General features: G+C 41.1%; 1 protein-coding gene across 4 annotated transcripts in view; it reads left to right on the forward strand.

The window, feature by feature from the left end:
• The window catches only part of ARHGEF28 (Rho guanine nucleotide exchange factor 28), a 212,958-nt gene that overhangs the window by 39,809 nt on the left and 145,626 nt on the right, over positions 1-27,523 (forward strand). For 3 of the 4 annotated variants that reach the window (XM_030567383.1, XM_030567384.1, XM_030567386.1), the window contains exons 3-4: positions 15,873-16,020; positions 19,004-19,297. In XM_030567383.1, the coding sequence (XP_030423243.1) occupies positions 15,873-16,020; positions 19,004-19,297 (442 nt within the window). The remainder of the gene's footprint in view (positions 1-15,872; positions 16,021-19,003; positions 19,298-27,523) is intronic. The other variant, XM_030567385.1, reaches the window with a different exon arrangement.

Raw genomic sequence — 27,523 nt, forward strand, 5'->3', positions numbered from 1 at the left:
CCCCCACCCAAGTTGTGAGCCCGGGCTGCCATCAGGCATAGGTGCATCAGTTTAATAATACTGTGTATGGGCCCATAAATCCTAAGGATGGCCATGTGCCCATGTCTTGTTTACAATGTCACCTGAAACTGAGAACAGGTGTTTGCATGACACCATTTTAGCCAGCATCGCAAGATATTTATGTGCCAAATGCGCTAAAGATTCATATGTCCCTTAATGCATCAACCACCATTTCAGAATACATATGTTCATGCTGATGACAGGTTCTGCTCAATAACGATCCAAAGTGGAGCAGACAGATGATGAAAATGAACATATATCGGAGTCAGATGCCGCCAGCAGAAGGTTGATTTTCTTCTTTGGTGGTTTGGGTTCTGTAGTTTCCGCATTGTTGCCCTCTTAAGACGTCTGAAAGCATACTCCACACCTCATCACTCTCAGATTTTGGAAGGCACTTCAGACTCTTAAATCTTGGGTCAAGTGCTGTATCTGTCCTTAGAAATGTCACATTAGTACCTTTTTTGCGTTTTGTCAAATCCACTGTGAAAGTGTTCTTACAATGAACATGTGCTGGGTCATCATCAGAGACTTCTATAACAAAATATATGGCAGCATGTGGTTAAAACAGAACAGGAGACATACAGTTCTCCCCCAAGGAGTTCAGTCACAAATTTAATTAACACTTTTTTTTTTTTTTAACGAACATCATCAGCATGGAAGCATGTCCTCTGGAATGGTGGCCGAAGCATGAAGGGGCATATGAATGTTTAGCATATCTGGCATGTAAATATTTTGCAGTACTGGCTACAAAAGTGCCATGTGAATGTGTGTTCTCACTTTCAGGTGACATTGTAAATGAGAACCAGTGAGCAGTATCTCCTGTAAATGTAAACAAACGTATTTGTCTTAACAATTGGCGTAACAAGAAGTAGGACTGAGTGGACTTATTGGCACTAAAGTTTTACATTGTTTTGTTTTTGAGTGCTGTTATGTAACAAAAAAAAAATCCACATTTGTAAGTTACACTTTTACAATAGAGATTGCACTACAGTACTTGTATGAGATGAATTGAAACATATTATTTTTGATTATCATTTTTAGAATGCAAATATTTGTAATAAAAATAATATAAAGTGAGCACTGTACATTTTGTATTCTGTGTTGTAACAGAAATCAATATATTTTGAAAATGTAAAAAAACATCCACAAATATTTATAAATTTTAATTGGTATTTTATTGTTTTACAATGTGATTAATCACAATTAATTTTTTTAATTGCACTTAATTTTTTTGAGGTAATCGTGTGAGTTAACTGTGATTAATCGACAGCCCTAATACTTAGACTCACCTAAATGGTTCATAACAATGCTGAAAAAGCATCGTAATGCTCAATTTAAAGAAAAAATCAGAGACTTCAACAGGGACAGTCTCATACTATGTATATGAAGGAATTATTTGGTGAAATTACATGGCCTGTATTAGGCAGGAAGTCAGGCTGGATTATCAGAATGGAGACTACTGGCCTTGAATTCTGTGTATGTGTGTAGAGCACCTAGCACAGTGGGATCCTGATCTTGGTTAGGGCATCTGTATGCTAGTGTAACACACACAAATATATTATTATTAATAATAAAATGAGGTGTCCCCTGATTAAATAATGAAGTGAGCTTAATGCAGTCAGTAAACCAGGTTTATTTTAGCATACTGATGGTGCATCAGTGCCTTAGTTGCTGGCTTTAAATATCTAAAATAAATTCCTTTTCAGTGACACTGCCTACAAATCAATCATGGAATGCGGTAGTTAGTATGCGTGTGACTAGGTTGAATTCTAAAGGCTGCTTACAGGAAGGGTGAAAGTTCCACTTCAGTTAAGAACTTATGGAGATGCTCCTCAAGTTGTTGAGTTCTGTATTTGTGGAACAATGAATATGTTCTACTCCCAATGTATCTTTCTTACAACATGCCACTGCAAGTTTACAAGTTCTCATCTCACCTTTATAGGTGAATGTAATGTTGAGAGAATTCTTTCCTTAGAATCTACAAAGTTTATGTCTAATGTCTCACGCTATGCCTAAAAGAAAAATCCTTTTTTTCATGTAGGTCAATGAAAATATTTGTCGGGTAGTTTTAGGACTCATTCTAGGGGCAGATCAATAGGATTGTAATTGTCTAATTGTCTCCTTACATAGTAAAGGTTAAATTTGTTAAGGCAGCTGGGCAAATGTGCAGGCAAACATGAGTGGGAACCAAATGCTTAATTTCCAGAGTAAGGGTTTATCTACACATGGAACTGTTCCTGATTAACTCCATTTGTGGTGACTCTTCTTCCAAATTTGTTGCATGGGGTAATGGTAAATAAGAAGGCACTCTTGTTTTGGAATAGGAGTGTCCACCCATGAAGCTAATCAGAACCAACTCCAGCGGTAGCAATCCTTTGGCAGATTCAATCTGCGGTGCACACTGAAGGGTTGCTATACCTGAAGCCCAAAAAAAGGGGACATCTGTGATGATCCCATAAAACTAGACAGCTGTCAGTATATACTGAGCACTCCTACATATTTATTGGGACAGCTATCTCAAAAAAGGGGCAATCTTGGGAAAACCTGGACAGGTAGCAACCCTACTCAAATACAGCAAAGTGGATATCTCATTTGCATTGCATTTTTTTCAACCAAAGGAGGAGGGTGAAGCGAATAGAAAGGAAGAAGGGAAGGAAGGTAGACTCAGACTCAGACTCTAGGACTGGAATGGACCTTGAGAGGTCATCGAGTCCAGTCCCCTGCCCTCATGGCAGGACCAAATACTGTCTAGACCATCCCTAATAGACATTTATCTAACCTACTCTTAAATATCTCCAGAGATGGAGATTCCACAACTTCCCTAGGCAATCTATTCCAGTGTTTAACTACCCTGACAGTTAGGAACTTTTTCCTAATGTCCAACCTAAATCTCCCTTGCTGCAGTTTAGGCCCATTGCTTCTTGTTCTATCATTGGAGGCTAAGGTGAACAAGTTTTCTCCTTCCTCCTGATCACACCCTTTTAGATACCTGAAAACTGCTATCATGTCCCCTCTCAGTCTTCTCTTTTCCAAACTAAACAAACCCAATTCCTTCAGCCTTCCTTCATAGGTCATGTTCTCATGACCTTTAATCATTCTTGTTGCTCTTCTCTGGACCCTCTCCAATTTCTCCACATCTTTCTTGAAATGCGGTGCCCAGAACTGGACACAATACTTTAGGTGAGGTCTAACTAGTGCAGAGTAAAGCAGAAGAATGACTTCTCATGTCTTGTTTACAACACACCTGTTAATGCATCCCAGAATCACGTTTGCTTTTTTTGCAACAGTATCACACTGTTGACTCATATTAAGCTTGTGGTCTGCTATGACCCCTAGATCTCTTTCTGCCATACTCCTTCCTAGACAGTCTCTTCCCATTCTGTATGTGTGAAACTGATTGTTCCTTCCTAGGTGGAGCACTTTGCATTTATCTTTATTGAACTTCATCCTGTTTACCTCAGACCATTTCTCCAATTTGTCCAGATCATTTTGAATTTTGACCCTGTCCTCCAAAGCAGTTGCAATCCCTCCCAGTTTGGTATCGTCCGCAAACTTAATAAGCGTACTTTCTATGCCGACATCTAAATCGTTGATGAAGATATTGAACAGAACCGGTCCCAAAACAGACCCCTGCGGAACCCCACTTGTTATACCTTTCCAGCAGGATTGGGAGCCATTAACAACTACTCTGAGTACGGTGACAATATAACCAAATCAGTCCGAAGACGAAAAACAGCTTTTGGTTCAGTTCAGGATTAAGGCTGAAATTCAAACTTCTCCTTACTTTATGAGAACTTGGGGTAATTTAAGACAAAGTGATGTCCAAACCCGTGAAAATTCTAGTGGTCACTTCTCAGTCCTGAGGCAGTTACTCTTCCCCAGCTCCAGTGTGTTTCCCTTATTTTCCCTCCCCCCTGCTCATGGGCAGGGACATGTCTGCAGCCTCCCATGTGAGCAGAAGGCCCAGCTGTTCCCAAACACCACTGAGTCTTTGTGCTGACCTCTCTGACCAGTGTGTGGAAGGAGCTGACTACTGAACAGCTCACTCAGCATTCTGAGAGATGAGCTGCTGCTCTGACATTGTTGGTGGTAGATGATTAGAGTTCCCTGATTTGAAAATTCAGAGGCCTCCACCAAACCAGAGGCTCAGAACTTGGTGTTCCAGGAAGCCTGCTTTAATCCACGGCTGGCAAGAACCAGTTTGCCCTGCCCATCCCTGCTGTAAATTACCATCCAGTTCCTCACACAACCTACATCAATCTATGTGTGTGAAAAACCTGTTTTTCCTATTTGATTAAAAGAGAGAAAATGGCTGGGTCAATAAATCCTGTTAGATGCATAAACCCTTCTAATCTCTCTAAGGCTCCAGTGTCATGGCAGCATTTTCACTAATATGAGGTGTGCTCTGTTTAAGCCGCAAATTGAGGAAATCAATGACACAATTGCTTAGTCATGGATTTAAAACATTTAGAATTCGGCAAATATCTTTATAAATGCTCAGTAACTTAGCCCAGCCCACACTTTGTCCATTCCTTTTGGTGTCTTAAAACTCTTTGAGCATTATGTGCTTGCTTGCACAAGTTATGAAGCTCTTTGGTTCTGTGTGAAAATCTGTTTGCCTCTGTATTTTCTGTCATGTGTATGTCTGGAGCCAGGTTCTGTTCTCATTTGCAAGGAAGGGAAGTCAATGGAATTGCTCCTGATTAAGGCCTGGTCTACACTATGTGTTTAAACCGATTTTAGCAGCGTTAAACAGATTTAACCCTACACCCGTCCACACAACGAGGCCCTTTATATCGATATAAAGGGCTCTTTAAACCGGTTTCTGTACTCCTCCCCGACGAGACGAGTAGCGCTGAAATCGGTATTACCATATCGGATTAGGGTTAGTGTGGCCGCAAATCGACGGTATTGGCCTCTGGGCGGTATGCCACAGTGTACCATTGTGACCACTCTGGACAGCAATCTGAACTTGGATGCAGTGGCCAGGTAGACAGGAAAAGCCCCACGAACTTTTGAATTTCATTTCCTGTTTGCCCAGCATGGAGCTCTGATCTGCACGGGTGGCGATGCAGTCCCAAATCCAAAAAGAGCTCCAGCATGGACCGTGCGGGAGAGACTGGATCTGACCGCTGTATGGGGAGACAAATCTGTTCTATCAGAGCTCCTTTAGAGAAGACGAAATGCCAAAGCATTTGAAAAAAATCTCCAGGCTATGATACAGAGTCCACAGCACAGTGCTGTGTGACAAGCGTAACAGAAAGCCAAAGAATCAAATGGACGCTCATGGAGGGAGGGAGGGGGTACTGAGGACTCCAGCTATCCCACAGTCCCCAGCAGTTTCCAAAAAGTATTTGCATTCTTGGCTGAGCTCCCAATGCCTGTAGGGTCAAAAACATTGTCCGGGGTGGTTCAGGGTATAGCTCGTTAATTTACCCCCCTCCATGAAAGAAAAGGGAAAAAAATCATTTCTTCACTTTTTCCAATGTCACCCTTTGTCTACTGCATGCTGCTGGTAGATGCGATGCTGCGGCAGTGAACAGCAGTATCCTCTCCCCTCCCCTCCCCGGTGGCAGATGGTACAATATGACTGTTATCCGTCATCGTCATCAGCCCGTGAGTGCCCCCGGTTGGCCTCAGGTGAGGTTGGCCGGGAGTGCCTGGGTAAAAATAGGAATGACTCCCGGTCATTCCCAGTAGATGGTACAGAATGGCTGGTAACTGTCTTCATCATAGCAACTGGGGGCTGAGCTCCATCAGCCCCCTCCTTTTCAAGTGTAAAGAAAAGATTCTGTACTGCCTGGACTATCATAGCAGCTGGAGGCTGCCTCCCCCTCATTTTATCTCACTAACAAGTCAGTGTTTCATATTCCTGCATTCTTTATTACTTCATCACACAAATGGGGAGACACTGCAATGGTAGCCCAGGAGGGTTGGGGAGCAGGGAAGCAACGGGTGAGGTTGTTGCAGGGGCACCCCCCTAGAATGGCATGTAGCTCATCATTTCTGCAGGATCTGACACGGAGCGGCTGGTACACTGATTCTCTAGTGCACTTGCCCCATATTCTAGGCAGGACTGACTCTATTTTTTGATACCATAAAGGAGGGATTGACTCAGGGAGTCATTTCCATTTTTGTCTTTTGCGCCCCCAGCCAACCTCAGCCAGGGGCACCCATGACAGCAGCAGACGGTACAGAACAACTGATAACTGTCTCTGCTATCTTGCAAAGGCAAATGAATGCTGCTGTGTAGCGCTGTGGTACCGTGTCTGTTAGCAACATCCAGTAGACATATGGTGACAGGAAAAAAAAAAAAAAAAGCTGAATGGGCTCCATGGTTGCCGTGCTATGGCGTCTGCCAGGGCAATCCAGGGAAAAAGGGCGTGAAATGATTGTCTGCCGTTGCTTTCACAGAGAAAGGAATGAATGACGACATTTACCTAGAATCACCCGCGACACTGTTTTTGCACCATCATGCACTGGGGTCTCAACCCAGAATTCCAATGGGCGGGGGAGACTGTGGGAACTACGGGATAGCTACCCACAGTGTAACACTCTAGAAATCGATGCTAGCCTGGGACCATGGACGCACACCACCGAATTAATGTGCTTAGTGTGGCCGAGTGCACTCGACTTTATACAATCTGTCTTACAAACCGGTTTATGTAAAATCGGAATAATCCCGTAGTGTAGACATACCTTTACGTCGGTATTATCAATGAATTGAGATCAGATCTCTGTCCATTGTGTACGTATGTTTGAAAATGTAACTCTTGCTTCTCAGCTGGAGAAACTATTAGTAATTTTCAGTAATATTTTAATTGAATTTAAACAATGATCCAGCCTAACTCTTGGTGATGCTCTTTGTTATTTTAGAGAGAACATGCTTATAAAATTATAGAGTGAAATCCTGTCACCCTGTGAGTCCAGGGCAAATCCCCATTCACTTAAAGAAGGCCACGATTTCACCCATCTTCTCTAAATGCTATGGCTTTTTCTATTAAGCAATTTTTGGATGACAGCAGGTGGACTGTGGCTGAATCTTGATATGTTGGAGCTGATGCTAAGAGACTTGGAGAAGGTCTGGAGGAGATGGCCGTGTTGGTTCCTGACCCTCCTGCTGTAGTATTTTGCTCAGTCTACTGTGTATCCAAGAGGTTTGTAAGCTAAGAGTCAGCTTTTATCCCTGGCTTCTTCTGGAATTCCAGGTAGCACTGGTGGTCAATGCAGCCTTTTCTCACCTGCATCTGGTTAGGCGTTTTGTAAAGCTTTCTCTAGCTCCAGATACTGCCACAGTGATTTGTGCCTTTGTGGCTTCCATGTTGGATTACTGCAGCAATATGCTCTGTATGGAAATTACCTTGAGGACCATCTGGAAGCTATAGCTTGTGCAGAATGTGACTGCTCTTGGGGCTAGTTGCAGGAACCCTGTCTAAAACTTCATTCTTCTGTCTGACTTCTGTGTACACTTCTGGATTCTGATTTTGTTGTATGAAATTCCATATGGCTAGGGCCCTGGTGGTCTGAGATCTCCTCTCTCACAATGTGCTCCCAGGGTAATTGAGGTGTTCAGCTTATCGTACCTGGATGGAAACATATGAAGGATGATGGCAGGGTGTTTTCTGTGGGATGGCCCTTGGGTCAGGTGTTTGCTTCCCACATAGGTCTGCCAGGCCTAAATTTTGAGTATTCAGGCATGATGGAAGGCCCTTTTCCTAGCATTTGCCTAAGAGACTGAAGGACAAGAAGGCAGGGGACTGAGTTTATTTGGTGGGTGCTGGGGAGTGGGGAGGGCATGTTAGATATGTTGATTGAACATATTTTTATCCATGAATAAATGAACACTCAAGATCTACTGGTACCATGTTCTTCCCTGGTAATCAGGAAACAACGTAGACGTGCTTGGCATGGGGAAAGGAAAGAGAGAATTTGAATCGTCAGTAGACAAATGAACTTGTGAAAGTAGTGTCAAGAGGGTATGTGATCAATTTACTAAGCACCATGCAAGTTCCTAGGAATCTGGCCAAGAGAAGTTCTGTGCTGTCCACAGTATCAAAGCTGCTTTGTATTCAGGCCACTCGGCCAGTTTTTCAGTAGAGGAGAGATCTGTGTGGCTTTTTAAAGTTTGGGTTTTGGTACCTAAAGAGAACACTAATAGTTTTAGATCAGTTCTATATCTTAAAAATGTACTCTTTGTGCAGAATAAATAAGGAAAACTGCTCAACCATAGTGTCTGAAACAGACCTTGAAATATCCTTGGTTTTCAGGATGCACATCTACCCGTGAGTTTAAGGTTTGCAGCAGGGATCAGCAAGCTTTGGCACGTGGCTCGCCATGGTAAGCCCCCTGGCGGGCTGGGCCAGTTTGTTTACCTGCTGCATTCGCAGGTTCAGCCGATTGCGGCTCCCACTGGCTGTGGTTTGCTGTCCCAGCCCAATGAGGGCTACAGGAAGCGGCAGCCAGCACATCCTTTGGCCTGCGCCGATTCCCGCAACCCCCATTAGCAGTTATATGGTGCATTATGTTTTCAAATCGCTGTATGAAAAGTGCTGACATTAAAAAATAAAAGTCAGGTTTAGAACACATGAGCAATTAATTGGGCAAACATTATGTGAAACTTTTCCTACTAGTTTTGCAGAGCTCTGACACATGCACACTAATTCCACTTACAAGCTTAGAAACCTTCTAATCAAATGCTGTAAAGTAACAGAAACATAGCCATTAGCTGGCTGACATTGCATCACATAGGAACCGCTTTGCATCACAAGTAGTTTGCACTAAATGAAGACATTTCTAATTACCCAAATAAAATAAAATACATTTTGAAGTGCAGCAATAGTCTCCTTTATTACATGTTTTCTAGTCACAAGATGTAACTAACATCGCTTTAGCTTTAACAAAGTTATCAAAGCTAACATGGAAATAATATTAAACAAGTCTATAGTGGAGTAAATGAACCTTATAAAACATAGACTAAATAAGGTCCCTGACTTGGAGAGCATACAGTCTAACGCAGGACAACAGTGCAGATAAAAGAAGGTGTATTTGATCCTTGATGAGACCAGTAGCAGAGGAGTTGTTTGGTAGACAAGAAGTGGGCAACTGTGCTGTGTAGAGGAGAAGCATGATATAAGGTGCAAAGGCAAGAGCAGATTTGACAAAGGGAGCAGTAAGGAGGAGAGGATTGGGAGTAGCATAGAGTGAGATGGCGAATAAAGAAGGAAATGAACCAAAATGCAGAAGGGACATAATTGTATAGGATTTGAAGATGAGTCAAATGTGCTTGTATATGAGGCAGTAAGAGATAAAAAGCAATGGAAGGGATTCAAGGTGGTGAGTAGGTGATAACATGGATGGAGCAGTGGGAGATTCCAATAATATTAGCAACAGTATTTTGGGTAGAATCAGGTGGGAAGAGGAGAGGGATGGTGTTATTGGAGAAGAGACATTTCCTGTAATCAAGACACACAATTGCTACGGTAGACATGGGTTTTACCAGAGAGAATAAAGACTAAAAAGTAGATTTTTGTGTTATTAAGCAGGAAGATATGAAGAAAGAATCTGGATGTGAAGGGAGGAATGAAGTTTGAGGCTAGTATATGAAGTACTTGGGTCCAATGCCATACCAATCAGGCATCACCAGAAAATCTGGGGCTCCAGTGCCTCCTCTAAAAGCTCACTTTCCCTAGCATCTTGAATTTTCTGTAGTAACACATAGTGAAGTCGTCTTATTGCAGGATTTTCCAAATGAGTAACCCAAATGTTTTCCAGATACAATGTAGCTGCGAAGATGCCTTCTTCCTGTAAAATCTTTCTTTACAGTATTAAGCAGATTCTTCCTCAGTAAGGTACAGGCTGTGAAAAATCAGTATCTTATCCTACGTCCATCAGCTGCCCACTGCTCTTTCTTCCCTTTTTTCCTCCTCCTTCTTTTTGTTTTAGTGAGTTGTGAAAATTCTGAGTATCAAATAATTCTGAGCATCAAATAATATGATTAGTGTTCCCTATGTCTTTCTTCTATCTTTATTTAACCTAAGTGTTTTTAAAGAAAAGAACAATGTTGGCCTCTGGGTACAATAATAAACTGCATTTTAAAATTTAAAAATTAGAGTAGATTGATAAGACTAGAAATGCTGTCATGCGGCATCCCCCTTGTTCCAGTCTGCTGCTGCAAAGTGGGTAGATCCGGCCAGCTGTCCATGCCTGAGGGGAATCCCCAGGCGGTACAGAACTAGCACAGGGAAAAGAGGCTAGGGAAAAGGGGACACAGCTGACGTTTCCCTGTGCTCAAGTGATCTCACTGGATCACCCCTTGGAAGACAGAGGCATTCAGGTGTAACTTAGGGCCATTCCTGAGGTGCTCTAAGTTATGCCAGGGACTGGTTCAGTCCCTATCCTCCCATCCAGAGAAGTGAGTCACAAAGTTGGAGCTCATGGCTAAAATGGGATGTGGGATATTCACACCTAAACATCAACAGTTTGCTGAGTATAAACAAAGGAGTACAAGCCAAAGGAAAGTAGGAAAAAGCACTCCGCAGGCTCAGTAACTAACGTTTCAGACTCGCCCTCATATGCTAGCAGTTGAGGAACCTGTCAGCATGAGGGTAGGAAAAGACATGTTTGTTTATAGGGCATGTGTACGTTACAAACTTTTGGTGACACAAGTTACTTTGGCATAAAGCTGCTGCAGTTAGTACATGGCTTGTGTGCTTGCATATTTTGCTCCTTGTGTTGGCACTGCGCACACTCACTAGGAGTGCTGGTTTCAGTGCGTGGTGCAGTACCACATGGGTAAGTACCGTTCAACTTTTGGGAAGTTCTGGCAACGCACGGTGAGGCAGAAATGAGTTGCATGGGGTCACGGGATTGCGGGATCGAGTTTCAATCATGCTACTTTCTCCACCCCATAATGCCATTGCTATCCCATAATTTTCATGCCTGTTTTGAAAAATTCCACAAACTTGAGTGGGATTTGTTGCTATCTGCCATCTCTGACAGAAGCATGGAGTCCGCACAGCTCTGCACTATTGTCATGAACACTGCAAGCATAGTACGTGCAGAGCCATGGGTTGCATGATGATTTCTTCAAGGGCAGATTGCTGTGGGATGTTGCAAGAACCAGTTCAAAATTGTTGATAAAGTTCATGGAGCTGTAAATAATGGTGTGCTGCAGAAATGAGCATTGACTGTTGGGATTGCATCATAATACAGGTTTGGAATGATGAGCAGTGGCTGCAGGACTTTTGGATATTCCTGAATCTGTGTGCTGAGCTCACCTCAGCCCTCCAGCACAGGAACACTAGAATGAGAGCTGCAATGACAGTGGAGGAGCAATTGGAGATCACACTGTGGAAACTTGGCTTTTAGTAAATTGAAGGGATGCTGACGTTGTTTACTGACAAGATTGGATCTCATTGAGAAAAGTAGTCCAATGATTATAGCTGCCTGCCATGTCCTGTATAATATCTGTGAAGAAAACAGGAAGAAGTTGCCACAGGATAGAGGGTGAAGGTGGAGCAGCTGTCTGCTGAGTTTGAACAGCCATACAGTGGCTCAGTGGTTTAGGGAGGCTTTGAAACCGCACTTTAACAGTGAGCCACAGTAGTGTGTTGTAGTGTACTATGCTTTACCTAGCCCTGCAGTTTGGGGGCCTGTTAGGAATTATATGGTGCTTGATGCACATCTATGAATATAGCACTGTCAATGCATCTATTAATTTTGTGGTGCTTGTTGTACATCTATGATGATATCCTTGCATGTATCGCTCATCCTATGAGTTGTGTCAAAGTATACAAGTACAGCTAAGTGGATGCTTTCACTACCACCAGGCATTCTGCAGCATATGCTGGGAACTAATAGCGATACATTGTTTTTCAAACAATAGAGTTTTATTGAGTGATGAAAATACTTCAAAAATTCTGTGCAAGTTAAAAACAAATATATTAAAACCTTAATAAATTTATATCACAGAGTTTAGAGAAGGGGAAGGAATATTCCTGTCTATTTTAGCTACACGTGCATCAGTTGTGGCTCTCACAGGTCAGTATGTGTGAAGCTGTGATTGTTCTTAATGTCCCCCAGTGTGGAGTGGTAGGGACAGGGATCCCATGTGTAATATTGGAGGGAGGCAGGTAGAGAGGTGCTGTACTGTAGTTCTCCATGGGCTGCAAAGGGAGCACAAGAGTCTGCAGAATCTGTGTTTGCTGCCAGAGAAGCCCCATTATGTCCTGATGCAGCTCCCTGGCCTCTTCCTCTGGGATTCCTGGAATAGTCTGCACTATTCATCCTCCAGGCATAGGTGCCGACTTCCTCTCTTTCCCCTGGGTGTTCGACCCCCTGCTATCTCCATCCCTGCCCCCACTCCACCCCTTCCATGAGGCCCTGCCCCCATTCCGACCCCTTCCCCAAAGTCCCCACTCCAACTCTGCCCCCTCCCTGCCCCTATTCCAACTCCTTCCCCAAATCCCTGTCCCGGCCCCGCCTCTTTCTAGGCTGCTCCCCTGAGCACACCATGTTTCCACTCCCCCCATCACTCCCGGGGTGGGCTAATGCTGCAAAACAACTGTTTGGTGGTGGCCAGGCGGGAAGTGCTGGGAGGTAGGTGGAGAAGCGGGGACATGGCGCGCTCGAGGAGGAGGAGGAGGTGGGGCAGGGGAGGAAGGGAGCTTGGCTGCCAGTGGGTGCAGAGCACCCACTAATTTTTCCCCGTGGGTGCTCCAGCCCCAGAACACCCATGGAGTTGGCACCTATGCCTTCAGGCTCTCTGTTCACTCTCTGATACAGCACTGGGTTGCAGGATCTTGCTGAACAGGTCATCCTGAGTCTGCTTCTTTCCTCTCCTTATCTGGCTCAAGTGTGGAGGGAGAACCCCTCCAGACCACAAGGGCAGCAGCTACAGATAAACCATGCACAGATACCATTGTTAGCATAGGCACAACAGAAAGCAAAAGTTCAGATTCAGAACTCCCTTCTTTTGCACCCCAAAAGTTTTATACAAGACATGCTGATTGACACTTCTGCTTGGGATTGCTTGTGTATGGCACCACTCAGCGCACCTGCCAGGGTGAATAGTCTGCCAGATGTGAAAGAAATAAGGAGGAAATTGTTTGGTTGCATGAAACTATGAATATAGGGCAATGGCACTGGATATAACAGGTGGTGGTGATTTTAGTTGATATCTCACTCAGGTAGCAAATACATAGAAAGCACAGCTGCAGCTGGCATCTCAAAGCTGCCTGCACCTGTATGCTGCTAGTCTGTTGACTGCAACAGTGCCTGCCAAAGTTATTGCCGACAGGCATGGGGAAAGCATCCTATTGCGGAGACAGAAATAGGGCTGCCAGCCCTTGAAACCTTTGGCGGAAGATTGCAGAACACCTCCATGAAAGTTTCATTGAGGTCTCTCAGGAGGACTTAAGGAACATCCCTAACTCTGTAGGGGAATGAAAAGCAGATAACACTACTTCTCTATGTTGTATTGCTACCTCTTCTAGTAGGAGTAAATTAATGAAAAGTTGATAGTCATGTCATATTAAGTTGGGAGCACTGTCACTGCAATAGGAAATAAATGTACACACTTACTCCAGGTTCCTTCCCCTGTGTTGGGCTCACCTGTGCTCATCCGACTGGACTGAGATGGAGTCTCAAATATTTCCTGGCTTGCGGTGCAGCTGGACCCCACCCCACCCCTGGTCTCCTGTCCTCCATCCTCTCCTCTTCCTCTTCCACCTCTTCCTTGTCCTTGCTGTTCATGCCAGGGAATCTGAGACTTGGGCTTCTCAGAAGTATCCATGGTGGTATGCAGGGTGGTTGTGAGGTCTCCCCAAGTATGGCATGCAGCTCTTTGTAAAAACAGCAGGTCTTCAGCTCGGCACCAGATCGCCTGTTGACCTCCCTGGCCTTCTGATGTGCCTGCTGCAGTTCCTTGGCTTTCACTTGGCCCTGCTGCTGATCCCTGTCATACCCTTTTTCCTGCATCCCCCAAGCATCTGCTCATGGATGTCCATGTTTCTACAGCTGATCCGTAGCTGTGCTTGGACAGACTCAGGCCCGTAAGATACAATCTCTTCTGTTTGCTCCAGGCCAGAGTGCATCTTGAGTGTGTAGTGGCATGGTCAGCTGGGCATAGTGTGTGTGTGTGTGTGTAATAGGCGCCTTTATAAGACACAGCCCCAGATATCGGTACTGTCCCTATAAAATTGAGACTTCTGGTCACCCTAGCTGGGCAGTTATACACAGCAGTGAAGAGCTGCTAGGTGTGTTCCCCTGATTGGACAGTCAGGAAAAGGCATTTCAAAACATTAAATTAAAGTGTAGACACATGCACAGCTAGGTCAATGCAGGTGGCTTAGGTTAACCTAACTTTGTAGTGTAGAGCAAGCTGTAGTGTGCTAGGCTTTAAACTTTGCTCACATTTAGGATGTAACTTAGGATAAATCTTGTATCTAAACAAGATGATGTATAGTCTGACACTATTTGCTTTAATTTTATTTAACTTCTGTACACTTGTTTTTATTGAAGACACTGTGCACTCATAAGTGCCATGAGCCATTTCCAGAGAGAAGGGCAACAAAGAATTCAGGCAAGTCTGAGTGAGGAGTGAGTGATGATGCCCACTCCGAAGACTTGGTCAGAGGTGTCATACCATGGAAGCCCTTCCTTAAGAGGCACTTTCTGGATTCTGCTTTTCAACTGAGACACAAAAATAAACTAAAATGAAAATCAAGAGGGTGGCAAGCAAAGAGGGGACTGATGTTTATAGGGACTGATGTTTATAGGGACACCTCAAGTACTTAACTGCATGCTTCTTCTTTGATAATTACAAAGCACCAGAGGAAGTGTGAATCGAGGGCACAATATACATGTAATATTTTTATTGTATATTGGTGTAAATGGTCATAATCTTTTGAAACTCTTTTGAAAAGTTCTCTTCTGGTTCACTCAGTTAGGAACCTGTTTTGAATAGATGCAGCTCAGATATCCATTTGAAGTATGAAAGATTGTGATGTTTTAATGCAATTTGTTTTCCGTAAAATACATATTTAGTGACATGTTAAGACAATTCTGTCTGTGACTTATTAAAAGTAATCGTAGCAACCAGCAACCCTTGTGAAGCAAGCTGTTCTTCCTTTTTAGGAAATACAACTTCATCTAAATTTCCTCCCTCAGAAATTGCAGACATTTGTTAGTTTGCTTGCTTTCAGATCCCTTTCCTGTGCTTTTTTTGAAGCTATTGTACAGTGGATTTTTCTTGGCTTGTTACTTTCTATTGATTATTTAAAAATGAAACAAAAAGGGCAGCTCTCTCTAGGACCTCGTATTTCTTCGATCTTGCACAATCATACTAGAGAGAGATATTAGTGCTTTTTTTCAACCAAGTGTTAACAATAAGATAATTTCATCTGAAGAAAATTCTAGAATAAATTAGCATAAAATAAATTTCAGAATGGAGAAATTTTATATTTTTTATAGAATGTTCTCATGAATATTAAAATACACTGGTTGATTGGCCTACTTATTTTGACACACTTATTTATGCTTGGTTAAAAGTTTGATATTCTTCTATAGGTATGAATTGGGAGTACAGGAATTCGTTTAAAAAGTTTTAAAAGTTAATCCTATCCATTACAATTTGATAAATATAGTATTGCCTTCTGAACAGGGATGAATAGTAGCAGATTTTTATTTGAACTACTGTATGTTGCAGAGTTGAAAAATAACCAACAAACTTTTAAAATCTGAAATATATATTAGTAGACTTATTGACTATTAGAACACTGCTGGGTGTATACAAAGTTATATTCTTTTTTCAGGGACAGATGACTGTATGTGCAAAGTTTGACAAAGATATTTACCTCCCAGAAGATGCTGAATGTTACTTTGTTTACAGTGGATCCACTCAGAGACATATAACGTTTGCTGAGCGAATTAATGATAGTGCTCTTCAGTCCATCATTCCAGGTGAGCACGGTTGTTATATCACATTTTTATTTCTCTCTCCCATCCCACTTTCCTTTTTGATGTGAACTAAAATCTGATATTTTGACATAGTTGTGTTTTCTTCTTAAGTTTTATAATGGGAAACATGGTATGGTGGGGTGGACTTTGGGGATGAGTTTGAGTGATTAGTCTTGTTTCTGCTCTCGTGCCTTTTGCAACACTATATATTGCTTGCAGTGGGGGAGCAGTACAGTGCATGTGGTCTTCAGATATGACTTGATTATTAAGTCTACAAAACAAGCCAAGTCTCAGCCCAGGTCTTTTGCTCCTGGACATCCTGGACTTCTGAAGCCTGCAGAACCCTTCTGTGTCAGTCTGTGGGCCATCCTAGGATGTAGTGGTTAAGTTCTTCCAGTTCTTCAATCTTGGCTTACTCTAGGGATTTTACTGAGAATTGTGGATTTGTCCAGGTCTAGATTACGTGTGTGCCGCTCTGTGGCTTGCTGGGTATGTGGCTTTGTGGTATGAGGTTTTGTGGACAATTCCAGCCTGCATTGTATCATTTGACAAATGATGTGAAGAGATTATATTATGGGAGATAGATCCAAGGAGGAAAGGCTCAGGTTAAGTGCCTAGAGCTGCCTCTGCATTTTAAGTGCTTGTTTCTTTGGGTTGTGGGAGGAGGGAGAAAAAAGAATGGGAAACACACTTGTTGGTGAGTAAGTAAACCCTCTTGTTTTTGGTGGGGTGAGAAATGCCCATACTTATTTGACTTCTGGAATTAGTGTGGCACCCAGGTGCAGTCTTGGGGAGCATCACTTCTTAATTCTCTCTTCTGATTTGAAGTCTTTTAGTAGGAAGTTGTCAACGCTTGTATTTGGAACATTGCCTAAGCTGATGATACATGTGGAAGGGGAGTGGGATGCAAACGTATGATATTGGTGCTTCACAGTGAAGGGTATGAACTTGGACTAGCCTAACACCCCACTTACTGCCTTCAAAAGAGATTATCCCCTTGGCTGCTATAAACCGATTGTTTTTTAAAAAAAATATGATTTGTGAACTTTCCGTTTGTTAGTAAATAGCAGATATAAATGCATTCTGCCAGAGCATTAGACTCTGCTTGTTACTCGTTCCTATTTACTTATGCAATAACTAGAGGAGATTTAGATTCTGAAAACTGGCAGTTGATTAAAAGGAAAAATTCTGTGCTGTCCCATGACCGCTTCTTTAATTCATTAAATGGGAAGAGATTATCATGGAATAAAATGGAAGAAATGTAATGTCATGTTTTATTCCAGGGTATCCAACTAATTTTTTATAGAGGAATGAATTCGTTTTTAAATTGTTTGTGGACAAGAAATAAAAACATAGGGCCACAGACTACACTCAACCTGCTACCTATTCCTATAGAAGATAATGGGAGAGTAAAACAGAGATTGAAAGTTGAATAGTCTTTATATTGTAACAGAACTTTACTTAGCAAAGTTGCCAAATAAAAATACTTTGTATCATTTTATGTTTAAAGACCACTATCACTGCTTCTTGTTTACTTGCCCATTTTTTGTGTGTTAACTGATTTGTATGAACAATTGTAGTAGTAGTAGTGGTAGTATGCAGAAATTAGATGCATACCTACATCGTTTTAAAATCTCCCCTTTAAAATAGTATCAGAAGGTTTCAGCATTCACTCATGTGGGATGTATAAGAACAGTGCACAGCCTTTGTAGAGATATTTCTAAGATGTCTGTATGCCAGCTCAGATTTAGAACCTAACCTTGGGGTTTTCAAAAGAGTCTGAGGGAGTTAGGTGTCTAGGAGAGTGGGCTCCTAACACAGCTGGGCACCTGTGAAAATTCCAGCCGTAAATTGAAAATTTAAAATTGCTTTAAATCAGTGTTGTCAAAAATGTGGTTGCATAAATAGAGACATACATTTGTGGAAAGCTTCTGGGGAGATCAGTGGGTATAAAATCCATGTTAAAAATAAATAAAACCCAGTGATCTCACTCCTTGTCCCTCAGGAATCCCTTTCGTTGCTGTTATCTTTTTTTTTTTTTTTTTTTTTTTTTTTTTTTTTTTTTTTTTTGCTTCTGACCCAAAAAACTGCTTCCATGATCGGTGACAACAGTCACAAATAAAGGGCTGATCTTGCTAGGAGAGCAGAATGGAGGTATTGAAAAAGTTGCCACTGGGGGCAACTCACCATCTATACACGTCCTACACTGAAAGTTGTAATTTTCCATTCAGATGACTGTTGCATCTTTAATTTACATGCCAACAGCTGCTACCCTGCAGGTGACATCTGCTGCCCCGTCCATTCACTGCTCCCAGTTCTGTTCCCCCCTCCTTACCCCTACTCACTGTGACCTAGCAGATATGCTTTGGGTATGGGGTTGGAGGTACCTAGCTGTGCATGGCCCCAAAATTTGCATGCTGGGATCTGTTCACCTAGCACCCATGCTCAGATGTGGTCTGCCAATGACCACCTACCTGTCTCTCACTTTCTCACTGTCTCTCACTGCTGATGAATACTGAGGACTCTACAGGGTAGAACCAAGACTGTGAAAGGAATTCTAGGACTCAGATAATTTAAATTTACCATTTCCCATCTCTCTTTTTTTCCCTTAAATTACTGTAGGTGTTGAAATGCCCTAAGCCACCTCATGCTTTTGAATTGGGGCATTCAGCACTTACTGTAATCTGACAAGTGTTTTTAAACAGACCATGTTAAAGTACCCAGGACTAGAAAGTCTAGTTTTGAAACCAAATACATCAGTATAACTGGGAGGACATTTGTTAACAGTATAGTTAGTTTTAAATTTGTGACCAAAAGTGATTGATAGATTCCCTTTAACAACTGGATTTAAATGGAGGGAAGTAAAATACAGCAACTTCAGATACATTTTCAAAGTATTTCTTAGGTTAAAAAAGAGATGAGGGAAGAGCAATATATATTCTAAAAGTAGCTAATGTGTTAATAATTAATCTATGTTATATTTCAGGCCATGGATGCCAAGAAACCGTTTCAGTCTCTGTGGTCATGTACACGAAGGGTTATTCTCTTGTGACCCTGGGCTGCTGTTCTGTCACTTACAAACAGAATCTGTCTTGCAAGTTATCTCATTTTCTGGTTAGCCACTTTGACTGCGTCACTTCTACTAGTCACCAGACACTACTCAGTAAGTTTGGGCTAACTGTGGAAGATTTCCAGTCATTGGATCATGATTTGATGCTGGCCATAGCTCATGAAGAGCTGCTACCTACATGGAACATCCTTGGAAATTGTTCAGAAGACGGTAGGATTTTTCATTTAAAAGCTTTTAACTGTAATTTGCCTATACCTGTACAATTCATACTAGTGTTTGTGACCTTTCATAGCAGATTCCCTGTGGTTTATTTTACTGTTCTCTGAACATAAGTTCCCCATCATAAGGGAAATCAAGGCTTCAGTTTTTTCCTGTAGCATCACATTGTTATTGTAATTCAGTCTGTCAAAGAACCCTTTGTACATTGACTCACTGTGAATTTAGTCCTTTTGATGAATAATGCCTGTCTACAACTGCTGAGATAGTTGGCACTTCAAAAAAACCAAGGATTATAATAATGAAGTGTCTCCACCTTGATTCCAAACTGATGAAATATTAAAGAAGAAAAAAGGAAAAACAGATTACACCAACAAAAGATGTAAACAAATTATGATGTCATGGAACAGGCAAAAGAATGTCTCAGTACAGGAATTCTAACCAGTCACTATGCATATTGTTTACCACAGTGCAATCAATAGTGATGCCTCACTTAGGATTGCATTAACTCCTTGACGAATAAGTATTCCATAGGTTTCAGGGCCACCCCTGCACAAGATGGACTCATCATTGATATATAATATGGTCTGCTAGGGAAGCATGGGATTTTTTAGTGGCTGGTTGTGTGCTGAAAGAACGTAGAATGAAAAATAGCCACAGTACTTTATTTGAACTGTATTACTAAAACTTTTGTAATGAAATCAGGTGAAGCATCGGTTTCAGGTTTCATTACAAACACACAACTGGGGTTAGGTTTGCTGAGGAGCATGAACTTTTTCTTTAGACCCAGCTGATTTATTGCTTTGCTTGTAAGCCATGTGAAACTTGATGGCTTCACGGGTTTTCCATTGACAGTCTGGTACATTTGTCTGAGTTTATTTTGAGTACTTGAAATTGTTCAAAATTTGAGGACAAGCAACCCCATGTGAACCTAAGATGGAAAAAAGACATTTGAGAAACCAAACCACTGAGTTTCACTCCATTCTATTTATTGGGTGAGAATTGTTTCAAGATTTTTCTAATTCCGCTATGTCTGTAGATAGTAATGGATTTCATACTGCTTTGGAGTGTTCTTTTCGAAAAAAGGTTTTTCAGGACATTGGAAATCTGTTTTGAAAAAATGGGTTTAATTCATAGGATTATTTTCCCTACAAAATTTGATATTAGGGATATACCTGAAGAGTGTTTTTGTTTTTTTTTAAGGTAGGGTGGCTTGTGTGGTGCATTGAATTAGTGCACACATGTATGGTGAGTTGATGGCTTAGGCGATAAGAAAGAGTGTGTTCAATTGTTTCCTTCTCATGTGTACTATACATTGGTTCACATAATTAAACTACATTGTGGTTGAGCATAGTTTCTAATCAAGGGCTTGATCCAAGGTCACAGGAGGCAATGGGAATCTTCTCATTACTATAGTGGGTTTTAGTTTGGGGTCCTAGCGAGGACCATGTCTAAAATATCAGTAGACAGAGCTATATGCTGAGGTAGAAAGCCAGAGCTGTGTTGAGACACGTGCATGGCATCTGCTCACACTAAACTTGCTGCAGCTTCACTTACTTCTACTAGGCCTACTGAGTTTTAAAGTCAGAGGGTCGTGAGACTGTCTCAGCCAGTATTAGGAACTCCTGTGAAAATAGCAGCTTCCATCTAAATATCACTGGACTATTTCTTTAATTTGTAGTTATTGTCCAGCAATTTCACTTCAAAATGTTCCTTTCATTGCACATTGCACTACTCACTACCAGAAGAGTCTGAAAGGGCTTCACTTTACCTTTTGTTTTCATACCTTTTGCACACGCTTTCCACTTTGTTTTAGACTGACAAGCATCAAATGCAGTGATAAAGCTGGGAAATGTGTCCCAACTACTGCATTAAATGTAATTGTTTGAAATATGGGATCACTTTGCCCCAAATGTGTTTCTTCATCAGTTGTGTTGATACTTTCTATGTTTTAGATTTTCCCTGTAACCTGTGATTCTGTCTTAGCCAGTAACTCATGGTCAGTAGGTAGTCCATCCCCCTTGAAGACCACATGGAATCATCAGCATGTGCAGGATACCTCTCACCTATGCAGGGTGAACTGTTCTGAGCACATAACAGCCTTACGTAAAGTTTGGTACTGTCTTCCTGTTTGCTTCTGGGTGCATTTCAAGGCAGTGGTGACAGTCTCTAATGTGGTACTTATCTATCTGTGAAACCAGCTCTCACCTTATACCTGTGTCATGGTTGTTAAAGTTAGCAGTGATTCTCTTGTTGCTGGTTCCTGAATAAAACTCCCCACAACTGGTAGCACAGTTGGTGAGGGCCCTCACTTCTATAGTCAGGAATGTAGCACACATAATACTGCAAGGGCTTTAATTGTATTTATTTGGCATGATAGGGTACATTCTTCTCTCCATAAGTGTGCAGATCTCTTGCTAACACGGAATGATATACATGAGTCAAGAAGAGAATATATCTATTCACTCAGGAAAATGAACTCTGATTACTCCTGCTGATCCCTTCTGATTTGCAGTGTTCTGAACAGCTTTTCTCACAGTGTCACTATTCTATACAGCTGTCTCTTGTTTGTTTTTTTGCATCAGGGTATGTACACCAGTGTAGCTACAGCGCTTCAAACCCCACATTGTAGGTGCACTGCAATGGTAAGTTGAACCTTGCACCAAGGTGACTTGCTCTGCTAACTTACTGGTGTGAATTGCACCAGTGCAATTCCTGTTTGTACTGTTGCAGTGTCTCTACATCATGGACATTTGTATTAGCTACATTGTTGTAGTTATACTGGGTTGCTTTTTCATAATCTATATGAGCTCTTATTCTTGTCCCTTTTTAGCACATGCGCCAATGAAAAATGTCTGAATGGGTCCTGTATTATTCATTATTTGCATTTCATTATTGCCTGGGAACCCCGCTCCAAACATGGATCAGGGTCCCATTGTGCTAAACTCTGTGTGAACACCCAACCAGAAGGCAGTCCTTGTCCCAAAGAGCATATAATCTCAGTTATCAGGGAGCATCTCTCTCACACTACTTGTCAAGTTTACAAATTACTGAGCAGGATCGTGTATGTGTGTGTGTGTGCGTGCACATGTGTGTGCATAGAATCATAGGACTGGAAGGGACCTTGAGAGGTCATCTAGTCCAGTCCCCTGCACATATGGCATATAAGCTGATTGACTTTATTTCTGTCAACTTCTTTGTCTACACTGCATGTTTTTTTCCTTTTCCCTTCACTGTATTCTTTTCATCTCATTCTTATGTGTATGGTTTTATTTTGTTACTTATGTTTCTTTTAAAAAAATTCTTGTATAACTAGTATCTTAACTTCTCTTATCCCAGGTTGAGAGCTACTAATATACATGATTTGTTCACTAATTAGTTGCTTATCAGTTACTATAAGAGTACTGTACCTACATTAGGACCACACATTTATCAGACAAAAGAGCTGTTTGTTTGAATTGTTAGTTTTCAAAGGGCTGCTGTTACCGATTCTCAGAGTGTTTATTCAAAGAAAATGACTTTAGAATGACATTGATGGAGGAAATTATTCTACCTTATGGTGTTTTTGGACCTCATTTTTTTAATGAGTATTTAGAGACATATGGTTTGATGGAAATACAGTCAAAAAACTAATTTATTCATAAGAGTTTTGGTATTTGGAACCAGTTCTTGTAATCCCTTTGTAAGTGTATAAAATGGGCTGGATAAAGGGAGAAATTGAATTGGCTAATGAGTGTTCTAAACAATCCAGGAATTTAATACAGTCACACAGGTCGGAACTTGTTAGCCGCATTATTTAAACTTGAAAAAAGGAACAGTTAATAAAAGCATGAACCTTTCAGGAAGCATAAATTATTATTGTAATAAGTGGTGTGCACACACAGAAAGCAATATCATCGGCTACCCACATACATAATACATGAGTGGTCGTGATGTTCTGCTTTATAGTCGCAACCAGAGCTAAAGGAGACTCCATGTGGTCAAATACCCTTTAAAAAAAAATGTAGCCTTTATTTCTGAAGAAAAAACCCTGCAGGATGCTAATCACTGAGGTGGATTAAGGCACAGAATTTATTAAAACTGGCCAGAAAATGAGAGAGTGTTTCCCTTTTTTTATCAATTTGTTTAAAAAAATTGGATTTTTTTCAAGCAGCTCTAGAATTCATATTTTAAAATACTTCCTGTGATAGGTACTTTTTTTCCCTTTATAGAAAACCTCTGTAGATCAGAACAGAGATTAGGTTCTGTAGAAATTGCTGAAAGAAATCTGTCAGCCCAAATTGACCCATCCCATGGGCACAAACCTGTGGGAGAGGTCTGGGCCAGGCAAGAAAATCTCTGCAAGGATCCCTGCACAGTGTGTTCCCTATTTTGTCAGTGGAGTAGGATTTGTGGGGAACAGGCTGTGGCATTCACCCATACAGTTTGCAGACCCATGAGAGATAGATGGATGTTTTCAGAGGTCTGTTGCAGGGTGGAGTTAAGATTGTCAGGATAACTGTAACTGTGCTATTAATGAAATAAGAACATTTGCTACTTCCTTTGTCACAAACCATAATAATTTTCAAGGTAAATAATATTCTTTAAAGTTTGGAACCATTAGTGGAAGCAACAGCATTTTCTGTTTCTGAATTTTCATGAATATTATTCACCTTGAAAATCAGTTATAGATATAGCAAGGGAAGTAGCCTATGCTCATATTAAATTTTCTATCATAAACAACACTGATTTCCTATTTCATAAATATGTCATAATTATTTCTTAGGAATAGCTCTTATAGGAGAAGCTGGTAGAAAATTCAAACCCACTGTATTTATCATCTACTTTTCTGAACAGTATTCATTATTTTGTGACATTTTAGACTTTATCTATTTTTCTTTGTCTACTGGCGTAATTCTTTTTACTAGTACTTCCTGTGATAATAGCCATTCCTGATAAGTCTCAGCTATTCACACCCAGCTTATCCACATTGTATCCTTGCTCTAAATTGAACAAAACATTTGTGTATATGACTTTCTCACTTAATTTGCATTAAAATTTGGTATTTTGAGAAAGAAAGGTGGGGGAATTGGCAAAACTTGTGTTCTCCTTCAAGGATTTGGGGAAATACTGGATGCATAACTTAGTTAGCATGGAAGCGATTTCTGGTATCCCCCACTCCATACCCCACCCCATCTCAGATTTTAAAGGGCTGTTCAAAAAGGGATTTGACATTTTTAGAGAGAAAAAAAAATAATGAAAATATCAGAGGGGTAGCTGTGTAAAAAGCAACTAAAAGTCCTGTGGCACCGTATAGACTAACAGACATATTGGAGCATAAGCTTTCGTGGGTGAATACCCACTTCGTCAGATGCATGTGGTTATTTATGCCTGCCTTTGGAAATTTCCACCACATGTGTCTGACGAAGTGGGTATTCACCCATGAAAGCTCATGCTCCAATACATGTGTTAGTCTATAAGATGCCACAGGACTCTTTGTTGCTTTTTAAAAAAAGTGAAAGTTACAGTTGCTAGTGCTAACAAATTTTGAAACAGGCTTAATATTTCTGTGGTTAAGCCAATCTCTGACTACTGGGGATTAGAAGGTTTCTTGCATCTTCCTCAGCAACATCTGGTACTAGCCTCTGATGGAGATGGGTTATTGAACTGAATGGGCCTTGGGTCTGCTCCATTATGGCAGTTTCTGTTGTCTTCTCGATATTTGTTTTTGAGATCCTAAACTCTCCGCATTAGGCACATTTTCAGTCCTCAGTAGAAAATAACAGCAATAATAATAAGCTAGACAACTTTTGAATGTGTTTGATATTTCCCTTCCATTTCTATAGTAGCCATTCTTCTGACAGACCCCTTGTGTTGCCTCAGAACTTGTTGGAATTGCCAAAACAAGCAAACATAATTGAAGCTGTGGCTACACTAGAGAAGGTTTGCTGGCATAGTAGCAAACCCTCCTAGCATAGGTGCAACAAACAAGTACTTTTGCTGGTATAGCATATATCTGTTCCCTGAGTGAAATAAAATATACAGGCAAAAGAGCTTTTATGTTGGTATAACTGTAGCTACACTAGTGGGGTTTGCTGGGATGTCACAAAGAATGTGTACCTGTAATGACATTGCTATATTCAGAAAAGTTTCTAGGGCAGATTTAACCTGTGTGTGAAATCCCCTGCTGACTGCATGTGGGAGATTCTGTGCTGTGCCTCTGTTATCATTAGGACCCTACCAAATTCATGGTCATTTCATGGTCATAGGATTTTTAAAATTGTAATTTTCATGATTTCGGCTATTTATAGTGTTGTAATTATAGGGATCCTGACCCAAAAAAGAGTTGTGGAGGGGTCGCAAGGTTATTGTAGGGGGGTTGTGGTATTGGACAAGCAGAGGTCATCCAGTCTAATCACATTGCACTAACTAAGGCTCTGATCCTGCACAGACTTACTCACCCAGCTGTGATTAGTCACACTGAAGTCAACTCACATGACTATTCACAATGTGTAAAGATAAGTATGTGTGTAAGTTTTTCAGGACTGCGGTATACTGAAGAACATTTTATAAACAATCTCTTATCTAATATAAAAGTCTGACAATGCATTAGGAGTTCATAGGAAGATGGAGCCAGGAAAAACTGAAAAACTGTCGGCCTGTTGTGGTGTGTCTGTCTTTTCTTCAAGTGACAAGTATGGAGTTTTCGGTCTCCTTCCAGGAAATGAATGAGGTTCATAGCCCAGAAAGAGCTTAGTCATTTCTGTCAGAGAGAAATATTTGTTTTGTTCTTTTATTGTTTTGGACAGAGGAAGGGATTCAGGTGCAGTAAGAACAAAAGGATTTATTTAATGTTTAAAACAGATTGTTTGGCTCAGATTTTTATCGCTTGAACACAGTGTTTTGGCAGCAGAATCAAGATCTGATGCAAAACAAGGTCTAGCGGGCATATCCCCTCCCCAACACCACCTTTTTTTTGTAGCATCTAGGCCTTTATTAAACAACTGCCATACTGTTGTGTTTAGAAATAGTTTAAATCTTTCATTCACATCTTGGAGGGGAGGGGGAACAGTTCTTTAATGAAAAATGGCCTTTTCTCAAAACTGAAAACTTTTCCAAAAAGCTTTTGCTTTTTCAGATCTTTCCATTTTTTAATTTAAACTTTCCCCAGTCTTGTCTTTTTTTTTCCTCCTCTTCTTTTTGCAACTGAATGCAATAGAATGAATGATGCCCAGGTTTGTTTGTTTGTTTTTTTTGTCCCACCCATTTTTTCATTTTTCTTTCTCTTTTCATTTTTCTTGTGCCAGTCTGTACATTTTCAAAACTTCCTCAAGTTCTGCCCATGCTGTCATCACTTGATGTGAGTTTTGGAGTGAACCTTTGAGCACTGAGCAGTCAGAACTTGACCCTTCGTATGGAAGCAGATTATCTTTCAGCTTCTAAGAAGCCATGAAAATCCAGGATTATTAAACCTATTAAAATATACTGATAAAACAGGATTGTGCCCATTTAAGCATGATTATTTTTCAAGGCAGAAAAAAAAAATAGACTAGAGGTGGCCATGGCCATTCTCAAGTCCTCTGAGATGTGCTTAGATGATATGGGGTGGAAAGATTTATTTCCTCTTTGTTCTGGGCAGTGTTTGTTGTCGTCCCTAACTTTTCACAAGTGATTAGTTAATCAATTCCTAGTACCTAGATTTCTGGGGCATTTTAAGGGAGCTCAGTATTGTGGAAAATCAAGCACAAGGTGTCTCGGGGTGGATCACCCAAAAGTTGGGGCACCCTAGCGCAGTGGTCACTTTTGAAAACTCCCACACAAATAGTAGTAATCACCTAGTTTACCTTATACTTAACGTAAGGGATGATTTTTGTTAAATTTCATTTTTCGTCCCCCAGTGCAATTATAGTGGGCTGAGTTTTTGTTACAGAGCCAGGTGTGTTGTTCAAAGTGTTTTCTTTAAATGGTATAGCGTGATTAAGGTTGAGGCAGTCATGCAGTTTGACTGGCCAAATTATCATGTGATTTTTAAGTAATAAGTACCTTGTAATGTAAAACATATTTTGATATGTCTTGAAGATACAAATAAATAAGTTACCGCAATGCCTATGGTAAGTTTATAAAAGGTGTCATCATAGGGCAAGGGACTATTCACTGTATTGATGGTAGAATCTGTCCCATTCTCAATTTTAAGCCACTGTAGTTGTCTGTTGTTACAGTGATTGCACTGGTTGATTCGGC

Source organism: Gopherus evgoodei, chromosome 6, assembly GCF_007399415.2.
Source record: "Gopherus evgoodei ecotype Sinaloan lineage chromosome 6, rGopEvg1_v1.p, whole genome shotgun sequence".
In the NCBI taxonomy this organism is placed as follows: Eukaryota; Metazoa; Chordata; order Testudines; family Testudinidae; genus Gopherus; species Gopherus evgoodei.